We start from the raw sequence: 20,403 nt of genomic DNA, 5'->3' as shown, positions 1-20,403 counted from the left end.
TCAAACAAAATGGAAAATTCTGTCATTAACTCACCTTCATGTTTTTTTTTTTTTAATCTGTATGATTTTCTTGCTTCAGTGGAACACAAAAGAAATATTTTGAACAATGGTGTGGTCCAAACAACATTTAACTCCATTGACTTTAATTGTTTGAACAAGGAAAACACTAAGCCATTTTTCAAAATGTCTTCTTTTAATGGCATGTTTGTCATTTTTATGTTAATGATTCCATTAAGTGTGACTCCTACATATCGAACAGAATCAGTAGCTTTAGTTGTATGTATTTTAACCAAATAAGGGAAGTATAATCACTAGAAGTAACAGTAGCGCCTCATTTATCAGTGCCGGACACACATTTATTGATCTATCACAAGATTTGGCAGATTGATGCCACATAGTGAACGTGAAGATACTGAATGGCTTAAGCTATTGACTCCATGAAATTAGCCAACACACTGCACTGACCCCATATAATACATAATAATTTATTTGCCAGAAAAAAAAATATTTGACAGCAATATTGGCAGTTTTATTGAGGGATTCAATGATAATATTTCTCATTTGTTACTGAAATTGTTACTTTTTGAATAACTTTTGAAAGAAATCACAATGCAAATCTCTGATAAATAGGTATTATACAGCTCACCCAAGAACATTATACTGTGTAAAAAGGTTCTTGTATGTAAACATACAGTGCAATCGAACATTGAAGAGTGTAGGCAGTACGATTTAGATGCAACAGTTCCTTGAGTTATGCCACTTGTCATCCTGGGAACTTCTCATTGTATTGATTGAAATGAGCGCAGGTTTAAGTACTGAATGCTCTCAGCCAATCGAAAGGGATCCCGTTAAACGCTCGTGTCCACGCGTCTCCTCTAATGGACCTGTTAAAGAGCACGAGCACACCTTCATCCACTGACGTCCGATCCGAAGAGAAGCTGCGTGCTTAGTACGAGATCAGAAATACTACTGGAACTGCAACATGCTTGAATATCAGGAGTCCGGGATGAAAACAACATCAGGCCATCGGATTTCCTTTTCGATTATTGACATATTGGATCCCAAAAAGTTTACAAGTAAAAGGACAGCAGCTGTATCAGAGGAAGAGCGGACATCATCTTCAGAAAATACAGAATTTGGAAGTTTGGAGGAACAGCGCAATGGGAAAGGATCGCTTTCCATCTGCAATAGTAATATAGGTGAGAATGAAATAGCCTACGATTAATAATAAAATCAGAGTGAGAATTATTAGGTGACTGTAAGGCGGGTTAACTTTTGATTAGAGAAATCTTTGTTGGCCGCAATTGATTGAGCATCTCGCATTTTAAACAAAAAACTTATATGTGATGTGTAACTATAATGATGTAACAAATAAGTAGCCTATTACTTGATAAAGGCAGGGATCGAGCAGCTGTTACTTCTGGCGTTCGTGTGTTCGCGCACCCTGGCTAACTTAATCCAACTTTAACCAAAACATTGTTCTGAAACGTAACATATAGTCCATAGCTATTCTTACATGTTAAAAAGCCTAATACATTTTTTGAGACATACACAATTAATTGTCTTTGGGTGAACTTAGAGATGCCATATCCCATATAGGCTAATTGTGAATGAACAAACAAACACAAAATTCTTATTATTTTGTAAAATAGGCTTACGCCTATGATAATATGAAGTATTTTATCATAGGCTATATAGTAAAAAACGGTTAAATTTTCAACAAAAAAATTTTTTTTCACGGTAGATCTCCTCCAAATAGATCTTTTGTATAATGTAGCCTATCATGGTAGAATTTGACCTTCCCCTCATTTCCAAGACCGCGTTTTCTTTAAGCAGCCGCAGCTGAGTAAGTGATTGCCATTGGGACAGTCAGGGCAGATAATTGTTTAAATCGTCCCATTGAGGATGCCTGCGCTCACTTTGATCGATATCCCATTACTGGATGCTGCATATCTCCCTCCAGCAGCTTGCGGCTCCAAACTTCAAACCCCTGCCATGTCTGATCCCAAATATCGTTCGATTAAAACTTCCCTTTAAATAGATGACATTTATTGATCTGCCGACAAATATGAAACTCCATTAGCGCATCATGACTGGATGGCAGAGCTGGATTTAACTAGGGTTTCTTTCCGCAACATGACATTTGAGGCGATTTGTGATTTAGAAATTGTTGGGGGATTATGGTTCATTCCACGCCAGTCTTTCCTGGAAATCAACACACGGTTACAGCCCCCCCCCCCCCCCCCCCCACCCACCCCATCCCATTCCTCTACAGGACTTTTAGCTACAGCGCTCCACATTCATTCGTTAATAGTCAGCACATTTATAGCTGCCAGTTACCCAATACTTTCTTCATTTCGTTACATGCATAAGATCTATTTTGATAACCAATTTATTATCTGTTGTTATATATTTTTTTATTGTAAGGCGTATTGTAAACACTTTATTTTTGACCGCATTCAAAATATAGGCTAGGCTATAGGCTACATCAGTTGAATTCTAGGTTATCTGAATTCTATATTCTTGTGTGTAGCCTACTTAAAGGCCCTACATTAGCCTACTTGAAAAAATTGAGATTTTGATTATTATTAGACCAATTCAAAACAATAATTAATATAAAAAAGATTAATCATTTTATGCATAGCCTATGCATTTTCACCGATACAGGCGCTGTATAGAGCGCCTCAGATTTATAATTTTAAACAATATCTATTTAAATAATAATATAAGATTTACTCTTAAATAATATCTCATTAATGCCAACAAAAATACCAAACAGAAAGCCCTAGTAGCACTCTTTCTAACTTTAAAGAGTTAGTTCACCCAAAAAGTATCCCATAATTTACTAACTCCCAAGCCAAACTTAATCGTAGTTATATTAAAAAATATCCTGGCTCTTCCAAGCTTTATAATGGGAGTGAATAGTAACTGAGATTTTGAAGCCCAAAAAAAGTGCGTCCATCCATCATAAAAGTAACCCATACGGCCCCAGGGGTTAATAAAGGCCTTCTGAAGCGAAGCAATGCGTTTTGTAAGAAAAATATCCGTATTTATAACTTTATAACCTATAATCACTGGGTTCTGGTAATGGACGTATGTGAATCAAGCTCCGGCGGAAGAGTGACCTCTGACCTGACGCATGATGTTTTGACGAAGCACAAAGGATAGAACAAAACGAAACACTGGTCACGAATTACAAGTCCAAAGGGAGAATTGTTATTGAGAAATGTCAGAGGAGCTTGAGTTTGTTGACCTACTTGTTTGAACCGCAAGAGGGGCCTGTCTCACCTAAGCTTACAATAGAGGGAATGCACGTGACGTCACCGTTGGCCGGAGTTACTGCAGTTACGCCCACAAGTGGCAAAAGACTGAGCGGCAGCATTGGTTTTCAGTGTGAATGCTGCGGAAAAACACACAAAACGCGTCTAAAACGGGAAAGAGCTTTGAGACTGACTGTACAACTAGATTTGACAAGAAATATGAGGAATATTTTTACAGACTACCTAAAGCTACAGAACAGAGAAGCAAATAGATCGCTGCAATTCATAGAAACAACTGGACTCCAGGCAGCGAAAGGTGGATTTGCAGTTATCATTTTTGTGTCAATATGCTGAATTTAGTGGTAAAATAATTCTCTATATATTGTATTGTTATATATTGCAGTGACAACTTATCAATCAAATATTTACCACTGTATATTCTGTATAATTTGACATTTTTAAATAAACCCTGACAAAAAACTATACAAGTTTTAAGTCTCTAGACGATATGATGATATATATAACATTGATAAGTGATCACCTGGATTTAGACCTGCCTATTTTGTATTTATATAAAGCATTCACAGGCAAATTTGCTGTACGTATTTCCCTGTTGTCGAAATCAGGCACATATAAATGTCAGGAAACACGATTCCTGGCTGCATGTTAATATCCATGGATCACTGGATCTTTAGTAAGTTGTAAGGAACACTCTATTGAGTCCAATCTTTAGTTTAAACTGATAATCGTTTGTTTTACTTGCGTTTTCGCAGTTTCCCCTATTAAATCCAGTCACGCAGCAGCTCTTCTGCCACTCAGTCCGGCTGAGGGGGCGTGTTCCGGCGGGAAAGTGACGTTAATGCATTCCCTCTATACTCCCTAAATCCTATGTCGTACGTTGGGTCACTACGGCCGTTATCGGATTTTATAAACTAATAAATATGAATATTTTTCATATTTTTTAATATAGGCTAACTCTGTGTTTGGCTGTAAGAAGAAAGTCATACGGCTTGAGGGGGGCTTTACAATTTATCTGTAAATTATGGGATTTTCATTTTTCTGTGATCAATTTCAACCTTTTAAAACGTATTTAAACTTTCAGATAAGGCAAGGTCAAATGTGACAGTTTTTTTTTTAATTGATAATAGGCTACTAAAAATATATAAATTAATTTCTACTCTTGTCCGGGGTTCCTCTTCAGTTTTACTAAAATGTAATAAATTTACAAAAAACAACCTACTAGAAAGACATTTGACATATGGATTTTTACTGGCAGGAGATCAATCAGCTGATGACCATCAAAGCTGCGTCAGACTGCATCCTCCTGATCCCGATGTTGACTTGGACTCATCAGCCTCCCTCAGAAGCTTAAGATCCGGCTTTTCTCCTTGTGAAGATCCGGATAAAGCAGGTGAAGAGAGAATCACTCCACCGCCGGATGATGTGTCGCGTCAGCGGCGGCGCCGCTCAGATCACAACGTCACGAAGCCGCGGCGCGCCAGAACCGCGTTCACCTACGAACAGCTGGTGGCTTTGGAGAACAAATTCCGTGCCACGCGTTATTTATCCGTATGCGAGAGGCTAAATCTCGCGCTGTCCCTGAGCCTGACTGAAACCCAAGTCAAGATTTGGTTCCAGAACCGAAGAACCAAGTGGAAGAAGCAGAACCCTGGTGCCGAGAGTTCCCTGCAACCCGGCACGAACTCTCTGACCAACATCAGCTCGACCTGTGGGTCCACATCTGCCCTCCACCCTACATTTACCTCCGGGAACGTGATCTTTCATTCTGGCCCGGTGCACCTGGCATCTTCCAGTGGGCTCTTGCATCCGTTTTTGCCTGATGGCTTCCTTCAGCCAGCATTCTTTCCCCACTTATGAAGTCTGAAAGAAGGAATGATCATAGACTACGTGTAAATGTGAATTTATAAAGTGGATTACTTGTTCAATGATCCTCAGCAGTATGGGATTGTTCTTGGCTTGATGTAATAATTGATTAGGCCTAACATGAATTTAGATAAACTGTTTACACTGACAGCTGTGAGCAGAAATATAGATAAGATGGACCAAAACCTGGGCCTCAAGAATGATAAATCTGAAAGATACGCTCTTACAAATGCAATTGTAAGAACAGATGATCTGGTCCACCCTGGCAACCACCCACTTTAAATCTTAGAGCTGGATTGTATACATGTGTATCTTCTATTATTCATGTTAACAGTTTGATGCGTCACTGTAGATTATAGCATCAAATTATTTAAAGTGTAAGGCCGTCTAACTCGATCCAATGGCGGTATTCGAATTAGCGGTGAAGGTCTTTGCGTGTTACTGTCTTTTCTCGCGGCAAAGTATTTTTGGTTAAATGCAATACATTTTCTCATATGTATTTTCTCGTTATTTCACCTGACTCCATAAATGAAAAGGCTTTAATGATATCTGTACATCATTAAATGTGAGCGAATGTTTTACTATTCTTTTAAACCCTTGAATGAAAATAATGTCAAAGTCAATTAGAATAATCAAATGTCACAATTTAATATGTCAGGTAAATGTATCATTATAATTTCAGAATCAATTCAAGGATAATCAATGCAAGACATCAAATGCTCTAGAACAAAGAGGAAAAAGTTTACCCGACAAGAAATGCGTGAGGCAGAGAGTCTCGCAACTCTCAGCCTCACGGGCCGATCTCAAATATAGAAAAGGCCCCGAGCTTTCGCTGCGTTTCATTATATACCCAGATCTCATTTCAAATCTAAACATCAGCCACAGTGGTAAGTCACCATTTGCTAGCAGTGGAAAATTAGCATCCAGCAGAAGGTGTTAACTCAAAGACACACCCTCCATTGTGGAAGATGTTTCTAAACTTCCTAAGAACTTTATTACCTTTTGGTTTACTTCTTTGGGAATGAGACATTTGTACCAGTCGCACCGAGACGTTTCAAATAATATCAAACATGTACAAAATTCGATGATAATCATTCACATTAAACCATATAGATTCTTGTGTGAGTTTGGGAGATCTCTGCCAGGATGAAGAATGGGGGAGAGAAATGTAGATTAGGATGAGGGAGGTGAGACCTTCGTCTCAATAGTGCATGAGGGGGAGTTCAAATGTTAATTTCCTTTGTTTTCTCAGAGAGTGGCCCTCTCTTAAAGTCCTTCCAGTTTTTCCAGTCTTACAAAAGTCCCCCTGTGGGGAAACCCAAGCTTTTAATGCTGTTTATATGTCTATGTGGTATTTTTAATATGGTTTAAGACAAACCACGTACAAATTAATAAGTCAACACCATTTCTGAGTATTTTCTCCTTAAAACGTCATCGAATCAAAGACAGTCTCAAAAACGCGGTTTGAAATCGCTGGTGTTTCTGATATCACAAACTACCGTGGTACCAATCAGGGCTGCGTTCCGGTCCACTTTTAGACATGCACTTACCAACTTCCCTAAGCACTTCCCCTCGGGGGAATCCCTGCCGCCATTTTCATGAAGTGGACGAGGGAAGTTTATATGGACAGACCCTCGTTCCCTTGATTTTGACAGAGGGAGCGAGTCTACTTCATATATACACTTCAGGCAGTTCCATATACCACAATGCAACACGATAGTGACGTCAGAGCTCGTCTAATCACCACCACCAAAAACAACTCTATGATATATGAATTAGATTTATTAAATATAAAACAACCCAAACACACCTATATACATTTGGATGCTGCATTAAACACATTCTTAAAGGGAAAAAAAATTTAAATTATAAATCAACTCCATAGCTGATTCCAAGTGATCAAGGGCTTAGGACGTTCCAGTTCAGTCCATTGCAGTTTCTGCCAGTAGTGGGCACTCGTGCTACGTAAGCAATGACGCACATCCGAGTGAACGAGACTGAGGGAAGTTAGCGAGTGAAGGGCATGTCAGTTTTGGACTGGAACGCAGCCCAGGTCAACGAGTGGATCTCTGAGCTGGTGCGAGTGAGTGGAGGCGGGGCTAATTTGCATATTCATAGAACCACGTATACTAAATAAGGCATGGGTGTAAAGTTACATCAAGCAATATTTTCAAGGGAAATGTGTTTAAATATGTCATTTTGGTGATCAAAAATGAGTTTTAAGTGATACAAATATATTTACTACAGGGGGACTTTAAAGAACTTATTTTAAGACATTGATGTTTATTACAATGTAGAAACATGTTGATGATGTCATCAGTAACAATAAAATCTGAAGGTCATTTGTTTTTTGTATCAATCAGAAATAGACAAGGGGTAACAACAGTGTATTGATCACTATGAATGTATGTTATTATTTATTTTGTCTACACCAATACATAATTCCAGGTTACATTGTGTATTCCCTTCATAAACACTAGATGGCGTCACCTGAACAATTATAGAAGAGATTTAGTGCATTATTCGAGACATTTCTGAAATTGTTTGCTTAAATGATGGTGCATAAAATAAAAAGTAAAGAGCTATATGACTTAAATAAAATAGTAAAATATATAAAATATGTATAACCCCCTGGAGATCTACATTTGATAAGTATGCAATTTGAAGTATGCAAACAGCTCACTAGAATAGAATACTGTATGTATATTCTTACTTGCAGCAGTATTTTGTTTGTATTTGTGTTGAAATTCAGTTGTGTGTGTATATTGTGCACGGTTTGCATATTTTATGTCTAGATCAAAGGAGCAGCACGAATAACAGCTTTAAAGTGTATGATCAAGATCAAAAGGGCCTGGGAAATATTGATCTGAGTGGCACTGCAGGCAACTATAGCCTACATTACACAATACTATAACACAATATGACCACTAGAGGCCAGTGCTGAACCAGATCTCATTAGATTGACGTGACAGTTGATTTAGAATGAATTTTATTAGGACTGTGCTGAATAGTCTCACATTTAAACACTTACAATTACAAGTTTTGCTCATTTTTCGAAACAGTCTTCTCTAAACTATAAGTGCAATTGTCACAACTGTTTGCTGGAACATCAGAGCCCTATTGCATGTCTGCAACATGTAGTAACTCACCCAAAACATGAAATAACATAAAAAAAGCATATTTTTTTTTCATGCTTCAAAACCTAGTTAGTGTGTCAGTCATTGTGTTACCAACACTGTTAAAAATGTTTAATGTTTTTTCAACCTGGAAATATTAGTTATATACAAATTTCACAGTTGTTCCTACTTTTTTGTTGACACTGGCTGCTTTTTATACTATACAAGAATGTCTGTGTATCACACTGAGCTTACATATTTCAACAGTAGATTAACATTTAATGGGAATTCAGTACTGTAGTAGGCCTACACAAAAACAGCATTTTTGTTTGTATAGTACATCTATTTTTGTAGAAATGTGTTACGTCAACTAAAAATTCACAGTTGCTTTTTCATTTTTAGATACTCTCTTATGTCTTCCACTAACACCACCACGGATTCTTCCATATCTTCATATTGCTCATCCACAGCTGTATAACTGTTACTGTTAAGGGTTGTGTTCCTCGTCAAAAATAGAGGTTGTGGTGGGAAAACTCCATATGTTTCCAAACTTCAGATTGTGATTCCCATTTCGTTAGAATGGCATACCATTTGCCAACTTAGTAGACATTACAAACATCCCCTGTCACATATTTATGGAATACACATGAATGTCTGACAGATTTTGATCACCAACTGGACAATTTTGCATGTGATGGCTCACATGATGAATGAATGTTCAGAGGTTGTGAAGAGTTTTACAATTTTTCACTGAGAATCATCTCATCAGTTTTGATCAACAAGCCATGTGCATTTAGTTATTGTGCAGATAGTAGAAGTAGACAATTGTACTTACTCTTTTACACACATGCAATTTGCTTAAATCTATAAGAAATTCAAATCAGTTGTAAACAAGGAACTAATTGTTCAGAGATCTGAACTTATTGTTTTGCGTTTGAGAAAAATCTCATTCGAGAATTGAGCCAAAGCGTTTGAGAAAAAATAAGATAAAATTATTGGATGTTAAGTAATGTGAGTTGTACCAAACTTCCTTCATGTGTTTTCTCAGCAGAGATGAGATAAAACTGTGATCGGACATTGTAAGTGATTGTTGCACGCACTACAACTTGTTTTCCAAGTTTATGTTTTCTGAGTTTGATATCACATGCAGTGTGTGTGTGTGTGTGTGTGTGTGTGTGTGTGTGTGTGTGTGTGTGTGTGTGTGTGTGTGTGTGTGTGTGTGTGTGTATGTGTGTGTGTGTGTGTGTGTGTGTGTGTGTGTGTGTGTGCGTGTGCACGTACATTTGTGTGTGTGTGTGTGTGTGTGTGTGTGTGCGCGTGTTTATGTTTGTGTTGGAGCTGAATCCAGCCATTATGGCCTGTGTGTTTCTCTGGCTGAGTGTTATTCTGTATTGTGGCTCTTGTTTCATCCCAGTGGATTTTCACCACCTCCTGAGATTTCATGACAGTCCATCTCTTCAGTTACTTTACATTCTTTTACGTAATACATGGCTTACAAATTATTTTCAATGATTAACCAGAACAAAGTTTTTGGACACATTGTTGGATATTGTTTGGTTGATTTGTTAGTATTGTTTTACGTAAGAAGTTAAGACAAAATTGTCGTCAAGTGCTTTACAGATTGTTTCAAAGCAGCTTTACAGTGATCAGTGATTCAATGTAAAACAACTTTAAAAAGAATAAAAAGTGTCATTGTCAGTTCAGTGTTGATTCAGTTCCATTATAAAGATCATCAATTATTAAATTAGTTCAATTCGGCTATAAAGCAGCGCTGCAGAAAACAGTGATGTCATCGTCCAGCTCAGTCAGTTCTCATACAACAGCGTCAGATCAATAATATTGTTGAATATTAAGTCTCCCCAACTAAGCAAGCCTGAGGCGACAGCGGCAAGGAACCCAAACTCCATCAGGTGACAGAATGGAGAGAAAAACGTTTGAGTCGAACAAACAAATGAATGAACATTGTGTGATTTAATTCCAGGCTGCATCTAGTTAGAAAACAGATTGTGGATTGATATCATTCAAACTATTTCATCCAGTTCCTTCTGCCTGACGATCGGACTCGTCACGCCAGTATGGAGACAAAGCATGTTATAGGTCAGTGCAGAGGTCTTGTGTGGTTCTCATGGTCTTTGCTGAGGATCTGTGCCGATGGCTGTCGTGTCGATGTCGACGAGATAGTCTATAGTTGACACGGTCTCTGCTGACATTAGGGCTGTGTTGTGGTCGTGTCTAGGTGCAGGTCCTTCATCTGATCTGGATATGAACCGGATCCGGCTTACTACGGTAACCTCGAGATAAGGATGAGACAGACAGGCTAAAATAAGCATGGATGCCATTCTTCTTACAATGTAACTAGTACATCGGATGTTTGTGGGAAGTGCTCCTGGTTCCGGTTGACCTACTTTATGCAGCCTAACAATCATTTAGCAGATTTAAATTTATAGAAATGTGATAGTGTGTTATGTGTACACCAGTTTAAATAGATGTGTTTTCAGTCTAAATTTAAACTGAAAGAGTGTGAATGCCTCCCGAAAAACGCTAGGAAAACTATTGCAGAGTGTGGGTGCTGAATAGGAAAAGGATCTACCAGCTGCAGTCGATTTTGATTGTGATACTCCTAAAGTTTTCTCATAAAAGTGGTGAGATGCTCAACAAAACCTTCTAATGCAAATTGTAATGTTTATATTAATAATAAGTATTTATGGTCCTGAGTGTTGATTGGTCAGTAGGTGTTGTGGTCTATTGTGGAGATCAAGGTTTGGCTTGTTAGCTGGTAGATAACTGTAGAAAAGCTATATGTTTTTGAAAGAAGTCTCTGATGCTCAAAAATACAGTAAAAACAGTAATATTGTGAACTATTATTACAATTCATAATAGCTGTTTTTCATTTGAATGTATTTTAAAATGTAAATTATTCATGTGATGGCAAAGCTGAATGCTGTCATGTTCATAATATTTTACAGTATTACTGTTTTAATGTATTTTGACCAAATAAATGCATCCTTTTAAAACTGTAAAGTTTTAATTATTCCAAAAAATTGACAAGTCGATCAAATATAGTCAGACCGCATGAAAAATATCAGTCACATGACTGGCAGCTGAACTCTACTGAGATGAATGAGGATGCTAAAGGATAACACACACTCTCTCTCTCTCTCTCTCTCTCTCTCTCTCTCTCTCGCTCTCTCTCTCTCTCTCACTCTCTCCCTCCTCTCTCTCTCTCTCTCTCTGGGTATATTAATTGGATGCTATAATGAATGGGGAAAGTGTTAGAAAATGTTTGATAACAGTCATTACTTTTGCATTTTTGTTTATAGTGGTAACATATACTAGTGTGTATATAGTGAATACTGTGAGCAGTGTGTGAGAGAGATGGTGCGGTGGGAGATTTACAGTGTGCTCTATTTTGGGGCAGCTGGGAAAACAGTGAAGTGTTTTGGTCAAGGAATAGCTTGTGAGTTCATGCCAAGGGCTTCTCCAGTCACCCTGTTCCTCTCCCATTGTTTCCTGGAATGCTGGGATACATGTGGTCTAATGAGGGGCAGTTCAGTCATGCACAAAAATCTGAAGCAATGCCTTCCGATAGCTATTTCCCTAAAATGTGAGTTCTGAATGTGCAATTCATTCCATTTGTGGCCATCTTTAAACACAAGGAGGACTACTTTATGTGGAGGCTCTTACACAAACATGTGCAGACCGAGATGAGACCCAGACTCTTTTTGTTTTGTCTGAAGAGATCTTCGTACATTAAATCACCATTTTATTTTGGTCTTCTGTCCTGGGGCAATGTTTACTCTCGTGTCTGACTCGCACATCTAGTGTTCTTGGAACGACTACACAGTCTGCCACAACGGGGAACAGTAAGAGGACCATTAAACTCAAAATATGAAAGTCTCCCTCTACGTGTGTGTTTCTCTTCTGATTTTAGCTTCTGTCTTCCTTTTCATTTTGTTTTTACTCACCTCAATAAAAAATTAAGCTTAGTTTTTTTTATTGTTGCTTTTCGGATTATGATATGACCACAGTGGCATCTTAGGGTGCTTTCACACCTTTAGTTCGGTTCATTTGGTCCAGACTAAGGGTGAAAAATTATACTTTGTATCATTTTCAGGCGTTCTGGTTCCTTTTCACACCGCACTGATTGCTCTGGTACGAATCAGATGATGAGTTGATGAAACCAACCAAAATGCAGTCACGTGACAACATGCACATCACTTGTTGGCCAGAGGTAACTGCACTTCGACTGGTCAGAATTAACGTGTGGGAAAATTCCAGAGCTCCCGGAAGTTAACAAAGAGGAGGAAAATCCAGCAAACAGCTTTTTACTATGGAGAGACGACTGCATGGGCTGATTGTATCTCCGGTCATAGTGTATTTGTCTACACCACTTTAGGCAAACAATAACATTTAAGAATGAAGCGAGGATGCAGCTTGAAAATAATGTTACAATGCACTGGAGCATCGCAAGTCACTTCAAGAGGAGGCGTGCATTAATGTTGCTAAACAATGACATGCTCATCATCCATAATGCCATAATGCACAGCGCAGCTGACTACGGCAGCTGGTTTAGTCCAAAAATGCACAGTTCTTTGGCAGTTGGGTCTGTTCGAGATCAGATGACGTTCTCAACACAAACGAACCGCACCAGAGTTCGTTTGAAAGCTTGTTTGGTCCGTTTTTGGTGTGCAACCGAGTGCGATTGCTGCTTTCACACCTGCCCAAACGAACCGCACCAAAGGGGGGAAACGAACTCTAGTGCGATTCAAAAGCCAAGGCAGACTGTGCTACATCAACTGTCTTTTGTCAGAATTTGCGATTATTCATCTTAGTTAGACATTTAAAGTTCTGACATCCTAAAATACATCCAAAATTGAAATGATCCTGGACAAATGCAGTATACAGTAAGTCTATGGGGGGATTGCACTATAAATGTTGAATAGCCTAAAGATGTGATGTAACAATATATAAAGAACTGTACATGGAGCAAAATCTATGCTGGTAATGTATAACCAGTGTATGGGTTTATCCGGCCTTTAAGCGCTATTTTTTTTTTTTGTAATGAAGAATTTATAGATTTTTTAGATTATTAGCAAGGCCTAATGTTGAGAATATTATTCAGGCCAACAATTGCAATTCAGAGCTTATGAGGTCTATCATGGCTGGGCAAAAGAGGTTGCAGTCTCAGACTTCTCTTTCTTCAGAGCAAACTTGAGGTAATTTTGATTTGCTTGATCATAATGTAAAAGTAATGCTAAATAAGATAAACGTATACAAGGTTTACAGGTTATTGGCTTAAAAAAATTGGTTCACGTGAGCAAATATGGCATGTTATTAGATGTCTGTTGTAGGAGCAGCCCTTGACCCAAAATATCTGATGCTATCAGAGCTTTGTTGCAGCCTAAGATTCAACATATAAATGCAATTATTCGCCGTTGGTGAACATGGCACACTAAAGAGTGCTGATTCTGCCCCTACGATGAAAGAAACGCTCTAGGATCCTTCAAATTGATAAGGTCTATTGTCTTGAACTCTCATAAATTGCTTTTCCTTAAATTAACTTTTTATGAGATTAACTAATCCTGCACAAGATAATTTTGTAGTAAATTATTCTTCCTCATGTGCCCCGATGCTCTGCTGATGCTTCTCTGAACGAACCCTGATTGAAATTCTCTTACTTTTGGGAATCACACTGTGAGTCAGTGTGCTTGATTGGGCCCGTGTCTTGTTACGCAACACGACACTGTTTGATGTGGCAGCTGAGAGAGAATAGAAAAGGCAAAAGAACTGCACGTGTTTGTTTGAATAATGGTACGTACTGTATGATGTTCACCTCTTTTAATATTCAACCTTTCATTTGTAATTAACAGGAAAAGGGTAAATGAAAATATAACCTGTGCTTGTCCATGTAACACTGGGTGGTTGGTTACATATTACTTGAGTTCCCCAGTGCAAGTCAGAGAGATTTGAATGCCATTTTTAAAGAAAGAAAAGAAAAGAAAAGAAAATTCTGTCATCATTTACTCACCCGCAAGTTGTTCCAAACTAGGGGTGCGTTTCCCAAAGCCAACTATGGCCGCAAGTTCCGTCGTTACCAATAGAGTTCAATTGGAAATTGCGATCATAGTTGGCCAACGATGCTTTTGGGAAACGCACCTCAGTATGATTTTTTTTTCTGTATGAAGTCAATTGGGCCCCATCAACTGTTTGGTTACTGACATTCTTCAAAATATCTTCTTTTGCGTCCAACAGAAGAATGAAATTAATTCAGGTTTGGAACAACTTGAGGGTGAATAAATGATGACATCATTTTAATTTTTGGGTGAACTATTGTGAATATTGTTAGAAGTAATTGTAAGTCATAGCACAATTTGAAGCATCATGCATGACTGTAGCACAAATGATGTGAGACATGTTACTATATATAGTTTAGAAACTATACTAGTACCACCAACAAGGGTTTCACAGTGTTGCTAAGAAAGGCAGAATGTGGGAAGGAAAGATTTATGGAAATGTTTGGAAATTATTTTATCTGTGTTTATTTGATTGATAGAGCAATCTGTTAGGCAGTGCTTTGCATTATCTACAGGATTTCATTGAGATTGACATGTTTTCATGGACTGAATTGTGTATTACACTCCGGACGAACCACAACATTAACTATATCTTATCTTATAGTCAGGTATATTTTGCAGCACTTAAAGTCTGGTCCTTTTCTTGATTTTTATTATCATAGTCCTTCTGCCCTGCAAGTGTAACGGACGTGGGCCAGTAAGAGCTGTGTGTGTAAACCTCACTCCCCTGGCCTCAAGAGATGCATTAGCGACTGCGGTCTTTAGCGTCCTTCTCCACACCGGAGATCCCGGTTTGAATCTCGCTCGAAGCGATCGAGTGGGACCGGTTACACAAGCATTGGCTGTTATTGCAAAGTTCTGCAAGCAGGGTCTCCACTAAGTGTTTTTGATCCATTTCATACACTGTATGGATTTTTTTATTGTAGTGTCCTGCAGTGTGTCATGCTACACTTCATCCAGAACTTTTTTTATAAATAATCATGAATGCAGTTTCTGACCTTATATTAATTGAGAGGTCTTTTAAATAGACCATTCAAATTAACTGCAAAACAGCCAGAAGGATATTTAAAATTTATCGGTGCGTGTTATTCTACAGAAAATATTTTTTTTTGTTTTCTTCATTTCATCAATATATAGTAACTTGCTTGCTCTGAAACAACTTGACTGTCAACAAGCCCTCAGAGAATAAAATCAAGGTCATCCCATCCTAGAATACCCTGACAACTAAATACACTTTCATATACATAAAGTTCAAAACTCTATTATTAATCCATGGATTAATCCATTAATTTCAGTACCTCAACTTTTTGTCCTTCTTTAATGGTTTTCTGCATCATCTCTTTAATCCCTCCCTATTCATCTGTGTTTTCCCCTCTCTATTTCTCTCAGCATGTTCAACAGGTGTTGAGCGTCTGGAATGTGTTACCGGAAGCTGCAGTAGATCTTGAGGCTGTACTAGATCAAGCTCAGCAGTGGTCAGAGGTCAGAGGGCCCTCCTGAGCACTAAAACACCTAAGGCACAGCTCTTCTGCATTTACTCAGCAGTCAGCATTGACGTGACCAGTAGACCAGCAGGACTCAATTCCTTTGGAAATTCCACCATACCATTTCCTAAACATGACATAACATAGCTATACTGGGTATGTTGGAACTGTTTGCTATGTGGCCTTGCTATGTGGCCTTGATTTTCATAGTTGATGTTGTTTGTGAGTCAAAGTTTAAGCCTTGTTTTAACACGACAATGATTTATGGAAACCCTTATAGCAGTCTTCATCTATCTTTAGGAAGTTGGACATTTACAAGGACATTTTTGTATGAGGGAATCAGTATTTTGGTGGGACAGCTGACCACTGCTGACTTACTGCTCACACGCTTGCTCTCCATAACACCACAGTGTCATACCTGCCTGAGGTCTACACACACACACACACACACACACACACACACACACACACACACACACACACACACACACACACACACACACACACACACACACACACACACACACACACACACACACACACACACACACACACACACACACACACACACACGTTTACTTAGCTATTTAAATGAATATACCATTGACTTATATATATATATATATATATATATATATATATATATATATATATATATATATATATATATATATATATGGGGTAAATTCAGGTTGATTGTGACACTTCTCCAATTAATCTCAATGGCAAAAAGTGTCCAATCACCCTGAATTCACCCCTATTCACTCCTATCACAAAAAAAGAATAAATACTTATGCAAGAATTTCCAGAAAAACATGCAGGTACAAGTTGAGTCCAGCTGAAATGTACCCAAGAGCCCTATCCGTTTGAGAACTCACACTGTGGAGGGACACTGTTCAGAACATAAACGCTTAAGAAAATAACAAAACTTGAACTTGCCTCCTGTAGAAATATATGATTAAAAAAAATCTGCTTTGGATAAGTTTGCCCAGATCCCATTTGAGTTAAACAGAATGTTTTGACACTGCTGGCCTAAGCCTTTACATTGATTTACTGCAGATGATAATACCACAAAAAACAAAAAAAAAGAAGAATCAGCAAAGTTTATCTTTAGCTTCCTCACAAAACAACATTTTCTAGTTCTTTCACAGCTTTTGTAGTGGCTTGAATGAAATGTACAGTATTTTTATCATACCAGACATACTTTAAAACCCTTGTGCATCCTTATGGACATTTTTGTCCTTTTCAGTTTTGTTTTTTTGATAACTTTGTCTGTGTTAATGCTAACTGCATGAAATTTGCTACAGGTGTGTATTTTTATTGGAATTTTAATATTTCACCTTCATTTCCTTTAAAAAATCTATTTTGCACTAGGTACAAAAAATACTCCCACTCAGCGCCTTTTGGACAAAAATGTCCCCATTGAAACCCATTAAAACTGCGATTTTTAATCCCAGTGCCATTCAACTATAAAATGATGCAATCTTTCTTAACAGGCTTTCATTCTGTTGGCAAGGCTTCAAAATTTACATTTTTACTATTTTTTATCAGATTGTGCCATTTTTTCAGGTTTGGCATATAAAGCAAATGATCACTTTATTGTTGTTTTCTGCTGTTTTCGGCTTATGCATATTATAGAGCAAATTAGACAAATTATGAAGCTATAATTGTGTAGGTGTGTTGGTATGGATGTCAGAGTGTGGTTTGTATGTGTGTACTGAAAGTTTTAGGTGTGTGTGTGGGTTTTCTTTCTTTCAGTTTGAAAGAAAGAAATTATATTGTACTGGAAATCACAAATCCCACCACATGTAAATGAGTCATACCCTTGGCAGAGTCACAGATCCTGCCATGTGAAAACTGAAAAGGTCAAAAAGTTACTGAGCTTTGAGGATTTTTTTCATTCAAACACATTTCTTATTACTTGCTTGCACCTTTTCATTTGTTATTGTTTTTTTACAAAGATAAAAGGTGAGCTTGACTTTGATGTAGAAGTTTAGAAGCTCCACAACACATTGTTTTTGTTTTCACCTCGAGAAAATGGTGATTGTTTTGTCTGGAAGATTTTCGTTGACACAAGTGCTCTCACAGCCAAACCTATAACATATCCAAGGTTGTAATATTTAAAGAAAAAAAAATCTGCTTAGCATTTAGTATATGGAATATTTTTATTATTATTATAATTTTTATAAAAAAAACAAGTGGCATTATGTAAAGAAACCAGCGTTTAAAGGGTTAAAATTCTGAAAATTAATGACTGTTTGGTCATTATGATTAGAACTGATGCTAGTAAAAAATCTAAGTCAGTGAAAGTGGAAAAAAATATTTATCTATAATATTTTTATGACACTTTTTTGACATGGACATTTGTGTCCTTTATGGGCCTGAGTGGTAGTTTTGTTTTTTATCTGATACTGTATAAAAAATATGATTGCATCAAAATTAATATTGTTGTTAATTATTGACATATCCAAGGCTGTAATATTTAAAGAAAAAAAATCCTGCTTAGAATTTAGTATATAGAAAATTATTATTATTATTCTAATTTTTATAAACATCAACAGTGGCATTATGTAAAGAAGCCGACGTTTAAAGGGTTAAAATTCTGAAAATTAATGATTGTTTGGTAATTATGATTAGAACTGATGCTAGTAAAAAATCTAAGTCAGTGAAAGTGTAAAAAAATATTAATCTATAATATTTTTATGACACTTTTTTGACATGGACATTTTTGTCCTTTATGGGCCTGAGTGGTAGCTTTTTTTTAAATCTGATACTGCATAAAAAATATTAATGCATCAAAATTAATGTTGTTTTTAATGATTGACATATCCAAGGCTGTATTAATCAAAGAAAAAAAATTCTGCTTAGCATTTAGTAAATTGAAAATAATTACTATTTTTCTTTTTTTCATAAAAAAACAACAGTGGCATTATGTAAACAAACCCACATTTTAAGGGTTAAAATTCTGAAAATTAATGAATGTTTGGTCATTATGATTAAAGCTGATGCTGGTTAAAAAAATGATGTCAGTGAAAGTGGAAAAAAATATAAATGTATAATATTTTTATGACAGTTTTTGGATACGGACATTTTTGTCCTCTATGTACCTATGTGTAACTTTTTTTAATTGATGCACAAGGGTTAAAAAAAAACGTCCACTCAATTCTTGTTTGGTGACTGTTTAGACAACCAAAAATCATGTTTACTGTGTAAGTCTATGGCGCAATTGCCCTGAAATAAATAAAAGGGGCATGATGTAACTATCCTTAACTTTTTACATGAACCAAAATCCACTTACAGGACTTGTGCTGGTAATGCATATATGTTTATCTGCCCTTTAGGCTCTAAAAGGATAGCTTTAAAGTTCAAATAACAAATTTTTACAGAAAAATGTTTACAGCAAAGATATAACAAAAATACATGCTACACAGACATTTTATATTAGCCTCCTCTCACGCTGATTGGGTACATTATCTGAATGTGCTCCTCCTGAACTTTTTTAATAAAACATCATGAGTTCAAATAATTTTTTATGTTAATCATGTGTTGAATTAACAAAGTGTGTCTATCTCTCATCGCAGCACATCATGCTAATCTGAGCAACTACAGAAAACTGAACTGATACCTGCAACATCTACAACTTGAGATAGATGTACATGAACAAAAAAAGAAACATACAAAGGATAAAGAATATTATTAGCATTTTAGCAAATTAGCATATTATCCCAAACATTTGATTTCTAACAAGCCAAATGCTCTAAACATTTGAAAAATATGCATAAACTAGCATTAGTTATAATCTAGAGAGTGCTTCCTTTAATCTATACAAAAATGAGTAGAGTTTGTGATAAAAACCAGGCCTTATCCATTCCAGTGTGTCCTCGGTAAGTATTGAGCCTTTCTTAACTTCCACGTGTTTTTCCGCTCCTGAAAAATACACAGCAGCTTATGTTCTCTGACAGCTTCCCTGTCTCTGTCTGCTAGACATCTGCATGCTGACCTTTCTCCAACGATTCCTTCCCCACTTGAGTGATAGACCCCCCCCCCCCCCCCACACACACACGTCTGCTTTATTATCTTTGCGGGGAATATCCATAGACGTAATGGTTTTTATACTGTACAAACTGTGTATTCTATCCCCTTACACTAACCCGACCCCTAAACCTACCATCACAAAGAACCTATGCCATTTTTACATTATGAGAAAACTCATTCCGTTTGATTTATAAGCTTGTTTCCTCATGGGGACCTCCATTTAAGTCCCCACGGTGACACGAGTCCCCGTGAGTCAGTGTGCATTCAGGTTGAAGTTCCCACCGGGATAGAAAAACATGTACAAGTACACACACACACACACACACACATTCACCATCGTAAACACCGGAGCGCCCACACACAGGAAAGGGCAGCGATGTAGACAGATATTCTGTTTTTCCACTGCAGCTACAATTAGATCAGGTTATCTGAGGAAGGGTTGTGACTGTGTTCTTGCTGCTCTGTCGCTGAGGTAGGGGGATCTGTTTGCTGTCTTTATGTTCCTGCCAGGAAGAGGGTCCCACCACTGTGTTATAGTGCACAGCCGCAC

At 37.4% G+C, this 20,403-nt stretch overlaps 1 protein-coding gene across 1 annotated transcript; it reads left to right on the top strand.

Annotated features, from left to right (window-relative positions):
- Positions 1–904: 904 nt before the first annotated feature.
- nkx1.2la (NK1 transcription factor related 2-like,a) lies at positions 905–8,437 on the top strand. Its single transcript, XM_077236391.1, has 2 exons — positions 905–1,199; positions 4,537–8,437. Exons 1-2 carry the CDS (start codon positions 983–985, stop codon positions 5,136–5,138), a joined length of 819 nt encoding a protein of 272 aa, XP_077092506.1. The 5' UTR covers positions 905–982; the 3' UTR covers positions 5,139–8,437.
- The last annotated feature ends 11,966 nt before the right edge of the window (positions 8,438–20,403 follow it).

Source organism: Siphateles boraxobius, unplaced genomic scaffold (assembly GCF_051911475.1).
Source record: "Siphateles boraxobius isolate OS27281-9 unplaced genomic scaffold, OSU_SipBor_1 20, whole genome shotgun sequence".
Taxonomy (NCBI): domain Eukaryota; kingdom Metazoa; phylum Chordata; class Actinopteri; order Cypriniformes; family Leuciscidae; genus Siphateles; species Siphateles boraxobius.
The sequence above is the reverse complement of the archived record's forward strand: the minus strand, read 5'-3'. Positions and strand labels throughout refer to the sequence as shown.

Coding starts and splice junctions, on each gene's coding strand:
- nkx1.2la (XM_077236391.1), top strand. CDS start 983: ATGCTTGAATATCAGGAGTCCGGGATGAAAACAACATCAGGCCATCGG. Junction 1,200..4,536: donor CATCTGCAATAGTAATATAG/GTGAGAATGAAA, acceptor TTTTACTGGCAG/GAGATCAATCAGCTGATGAC.